Genomic DNA, 5791 nt, shown 5'->3' with positions numbered 1-5791 from the left:
TGGACCCCTTCCAATTTGCATATCGGTCCAACCGCTCGACCGATGACGCCATCGCCACTACCCTCCACTCAGCACTCACACACCTGGACAAAAAAGACTCATACGTCAGAATGCTGTTCATAGACTTCAGTTCAGCATTCAACACAATCATCCCTCAACAGCTCATTCACAAACTGGTCCAGCTGGGGCTCAACACTTCGCTGTGCAACTGGCTGTTGGACTTCCTGACTGGAAGACCTCAGGCAGTTCGGGTCGGCAGCAACACATCCAGCACCATCACACTGAACACTGGGGCCCCCCAAGGATGTGTGCTGAGCCCCCTCCTCTTCACTCTGCTGACCCACGACTGCACACTGTCACACAACTCCAACCTCCTTATTAAGTTTGCGGATGACACGACTGTAGTGGGTCTCATTAGCAACAGAGATGAGACAAACTACAGGAGCAAGGTGAGCCGCCTGGCCGGGTGTTGCAGTGACAACAATCTCTCTCTGAATGTGGAGAAGATGAAGGAGATTGTTGTTGACTTCAGGAGAGTGCGCACTCAGCATGCTCCTCTGACCGTCAATGGTGTGACTGTGGAGAGGGTGAGCAGCACCAAGTTCCTGGGTGTGCACATCACAGAGGATCTCTCCTGGGCTGACAACACCGCAGCACTGGCCAAGAAAGCACTGCAGCGTCTCTACTTCCTCCGCAAACTGAGAAGAGCCAGAGCCCCGGCCCCCATCATGTGCACCATCGAGAGCATCCTGACCAGCTGCATCACTGTGTGGTATGGCGCCTGCAACGCGTCCTGCCGCAAGACACTTCAACGCATAGTGAGAGCAGCTGAGAAGATCGTTGGTGCCTCTCTCCCCTCCCTTTAGGACATCTACACCACCCGTCTCACCCGCAAAGCCCTCTGCATTGCAGGTGATCCCACCCACCCGACACACAGCTTCTTCAGTCTGCTGCCATCAGGGAGGAGACTGCGGAGTCTCCAGGCCAGGACCAGCAGACTGAAGGACAGCTTCATCCATCAGGCTGTCAGGAAGCTGAACTCCCTCCCGACCTTGCCCCCCCTCCCCTCTTTTGCCCCACGCACCACTGAACTCTGACTCTGACCCTCTGATGGACTCTCCCACTCCCCCCCTCCCAAATACACACACACACACACTGTCACTTTAATCAGTCTGAAATAAGCTCTTTTGCACTACAAATAATTTTTTTGCACTACAATCACTATATCTGCACTGTTGTTTACTTTACTGGTTTGCACTCTATCTTCCATATGCCTTGTGCTTTATATATATATTTTTACATTTTACCTTATTTGTATATTTGTATAGTTGTATTTTGTATTTTGTATTTAATCTGTATTTATGTTATCTGTATGCACCCAAGGGTCTGAGAGTAACGCAATTTCAATTCTCTGTGTGTATGTACTGTACATGTGGAAGAATTGACAATAAAGCAGACTTGACTTGACTTGACTTGACTTGATATTTGTTGGTCCCTATGGCACATTTTGCTGTAGCTTAATGTGACTTGTAGCTTTTTTAATTGGAAGAGCAAAAACCGTGTCTAATGTTACTCAGTATTAACTTCATGTTGTATAACAGCAATATTGCATTCACAATTTGTTGTTTTACAAAAAAAAAAAAAAGAATATGATTGTGATTACCTGCGGCACAAGGCAGCAGGAGAACTCTATTTTTTATGATGTTGCTTAACTGTTTTTATCAACATGTTTTGGTGTTGTTTTAAATGTAAGCATTTATTGTCAATAATTTTCTCAACTCCAGCTACCATCTTGGATGTTTCTGAGCTTGTTGTAATACATTTTGGGATTGCAGTATCATTGAAGGACACATGCAAGCCTATAATTTGGCCAAAATTAGGTGTCTTATTAGGCACAAAAACAGGGAAACATATACACAGGCAAATGAGGGACTAAAGCAGGGTTCCTCAAATCTTGCCCTGGAGGGTCAATGCACTGCAGAGTTTAGCTCCAACCCTGATCAAACTCACCTACCTGTGATTTTCTAATGATCCTGAAGACATTGATTAGCATGCTCAAGTGTGTTTGATTAGGGTTAGAGCTAAACTCTGCAGGAAAGTGGATCACGTGGGCCAGATTTGAGGATCCCTGGACTAAAGGCTTAATTAACTCAACACAGGTGAACAGAATGACACAATCAAGTGGAGACAGATACTAGGTCAGTGAACACATGAGGGAAGAAAACACAACAAAAAGGTCCATGGGTACATGGGTATTTTTTAAAACTGAGTTTTTCCTTCTTCCGTTTTTAAAAAAATCTCTGTCCACATGAAAACGCAAACGCATGCTATGAAGCACTGTCAAGAGCATGCCAAACCAACAGGTGGCGATATAATCTCAACCGTAAAGCCATGTTGGCCAATCAGAAGCCTGAAAAAGTTTCCAGTAGGCGGAGATAACAGCGCAGGCTCTGACGTCACAAGCCAAAAACTCCGGTTTCACTGTCTACACCAGGGGGGGCGAACTCCGGTCCTGGAGAGCCGCAGCCCTGCAGAGTTCAGCTCCAACCCTAATTAAAACTCACTTGCCTGTAGCTTCCTAGTAACTGTTCAGACCTTGATTAGCTTGTTCAGGTGTGTTTGATTAGGGTTGAAGCAAAACTCTGCAGGGCTGCGGCTCTCCAGGACCAACGTTCGCCACCCCTGGTCTACACGATAACACTGCAACAGTTTTTGAAAATCTTCACCCTGGCGGGCGTTTTCAAAAATGTTTGGCCTAACCGCATAGAAAAAGCTGCGGTTTTAAAAATAACCGCGTTTGTGTGGACAGGGCCTAAGTTTTCTAACAAAGCTTACCAAGTTTTGTAACAAAGCTTGTATATATTTCTAGGATTGTGTCATCTATTAAACAATGACAGAACGTTGTTTAAATATAGAGATTACACCCTTTAAAATATAAAATTGCTTTTGTTGTGTGTGTGTGTGTGTGTATTTCCTGTTTGTCTGGTGGTTTGGTTTTTAGTCATGCAGGCAATAAAGACTACAGCACTGTGCATACTGACAGCACAGTAATAAACACCAGAGTCTGACTGACTGAGATCAGGGATTTTCAGAACTCCATTCAGTGTTTCTGTTCTTTCCAATTTAAACCGGTCTTTAAATCCATCCTCATAGTTGGGGTCACCTGTAGCACCATAACTTAACACGATCAAGGCCATGGCTGTATCTTTCTGCTGATACCATAGCATGTAAGGTTTGCTACTGTCATCATAACTACACTTTATCTCTGCCATTTTATTCGTGCTGGCTAGTATGGCTGTTGGGTTCTGTTGAACATTCACACATTTCACCATCCCTGTGAACAAAAAAAAAGGTGTTAAGAGATATTCTCTTTCAAAGCAAAGAAAAATAACAAATATGATCAATTATAATACTTTGATCAATCTGCTGTCAAAGGACATCTTACCTGTATATAATAAGAAATAAATGCACAGTCCATATGCAGCTCTAAACATCCTTCTACAACAGCGTTATAAATTATCTGGTTATGCACACAGCAAAAATAATGTGATGATAGAGAGTGTATGAGACTTTAGTATGGACAGAGAGAGAGGAAAACTTGTACATTAAAATAAACAGTTGTATCTCCCCCTACTGACTGTAACACATTAGCAAGCTGTATGTGAAGGGAGGAGTGTAAACATGATTAACGCATTTGTATGTGCAAGTTGTCAGGTTCTGCTGACTTGTTTGCACAGATATGGGTTTATTTATTTGTGGTTGAGGCAGGTGTGATTGCAGGTTGTTATTGCAGTTTTTGTTGCACAATTTGTTGTTATTTATTCACTGTGTAATCTAGCAGCACACAGATACAAAGCATCAATCCCCTCCTTAACATCCACTTTCAGGGTCCATTTCTTAGTCTCTGTACTTGACACTGTGAAATTGGTTTCAAAACCTTTCTCATTAGTGGAAGAAGCAACAATGTAGCTCCCAACAAGCACTAGCTCTCCTTTTATTTGTCTGTACCAGTATTTGTAGTCATAGTCTGTATCATTCTGGTAACAGTGCATTTCAACTGAAGAGCCTGGAAGACTGGATATGTGCTTCGGCCATTGAGTGATCAGAACACCATCACTAAAAACAGCTGGAAATACAAAGATATATAAACAAAAACAGGAAATATTTTTCTCATACGCAGCTCTAAACATCCTTCTACAACAGCGTTGAAAATACTCTGGTCATGCACACAGCAAAAATAATATGACAAGTGAGAGAGAGTACAAGACTTTAGTATAGACAGAGAAAGAGAGGAATACCTGTACATTAAAATAGACAGTCACATCTCCCCCTACTGACTGTATCATATCAACCAGACCTTTGTGTGAAAGTGTTTTTGGTGGAAGGGAGGAGTGTAACATGATTAATGCAGTTGTAATTGCGAGTTGTAAGGTTCTGCTGACTTGTCTGTAAAGATATGGGTTTATTTATTTGTGGTTGAGGCAGGTGTGATTGCAGGTTGCCATCCCAAAGGGTTTTTGTTGTACAATTTATTAGCATTTATTCACTGTGTAAACTAGCAGCACACAGATACACAGCATCAATCCCGTCTGTAATATTCACTTTCAGGGTCCATTTCTTCTTCTCTGTACTTGACACTGTAAAGCCGCTTTCAAAATCCTTCTCAACTGAGCCAGAGTTAACAATGTAGCTCCCAACAAGCACTAGCTCTCCTTTTATTTGTCTGTACCAGTATTTGTAGTCATAGTTTGTATCATTCTGGTAACAGTGCATTTCAACTGAAGAGCCTGGAAGACTGGATATGTACTTCGGCCATTGAGTGATCAGAACGCCGTCACTGAAATCTGCTGGAAATACAAAGATATAATAATGAGCAGGATATGTTTTTCATTAGAAATCTACAGTACATTTATTCTAAACCATGAAGATCACTGTCAGTTCTTATTTCAAGTTAAAATGTAATACCTTTTAGACAAAGCAATGTGAATAGGAGAAGAAATGAGTCCATTTAGAGTTGCTTTTTGTGAAATGTTCTCTGATGTTCAGTTAATTCCCCCCCAAAAATAAAAATGTACTTCATATATTATGAAGCCAACCCCCTTTGTTGCTTAGTCATTGGTGGAAAAAAGGAGGGCACTTTTGATCTGTTCCAAAAGCTCTTGCCTACATAAGCAACTGCCTTCTTTTAAGAGATTGTTTTCAAATAAAGAGAGCAACTCGGCTCACAGCAAAAACAGTGCATGATTCACAACGGATACTAGTGGAGTTCAACATCAGCATGTTTTAAGTGAATATTGTAATGTGATTAAAAATAGCACACCCTTAAATATGGGCCCTTTTTCACAATGACGTTTGGAACGTGGTTGTATACTATAGCAGGGTAAACTTACACTCTAAAAAATGCTGGGTTGTTTCAACCCAATTTTGGGTCAAATATGGAAGAACTCCATTCAGTGTTTCTGTTCTTTCCAATTTAAACCGGTCTTTAAATTCATCCTCATAGTTTGGGTCACCTGTAGCACCATAACTTAACACGATCAAGACCATGGCTGTATCCTTCTGCTGATACCATTGCATGTAATCCATGTTATTGTCATCATGACTACACTTTATCATCGCAGTTTTATTCTTGTTGGCTAACATGGATGTTGGGTTCTGTTGAACGGTCACACATCGCACCATCCCTGTGAAAAAAATAAATAAAAGCAAAGACCAATAACAGAATTGATATATAGTTATAATAATTTGATCAATCTGTTGTCAAAGGACATCTTACCTATATATAATAAGA

General features: G+C 41.6%; 1 protein-coding gene across 1 annotated transcript in view; it reads right to left on the bottom strand.

Moving 5' to 3' along the window:
- Window positions 1-5586, bottom strand: part of LOC107600656 (uncharacterized) — a 31530-nt gene extending 25944 nt beyond the window's left edge. The window contains exons 1-3 of the mRNA XM_016292602.1: window positions 5514-5586; window positions 4632-4844; window positions 3835-4126 (exon numbers count right to left, since the gene is read on the bottom strand). Of these exons, the coding sequence (XP_016148088.1) occupies window positions 3835-4126; window positions 4632-4844; window positions 5514-5586 (578 nt within the window). The remainder of the gene's footprint in view (window positions 1-3834; window positions 4127-4631; window positions 4845-5513) is intronic.
- Window positions 5587-5791: the final 205 nt, after the last annotated feature.

This window comes from Sinocyclocheilus grahami, unplaced genomic scaffold, assembly GCF_001515645.1.
Source record: "Sinocyclocheilus grahami isolate Dianchi unplaced genomic scaffold, SAMN03320097.WGS_v1.1 scaffold288.1, whole genome shotgun sequence".
Lineage (NCBI taxonomy): Eukaryota > Metazoa > Chordata > Actinopteri > Cypriniformes > Cyprinidae > Sinocyclocheilus > Sinocyclocheilus grahami.
This window is presented reverse-complemented; position numbering and strand designations above follow the sequence as displayed.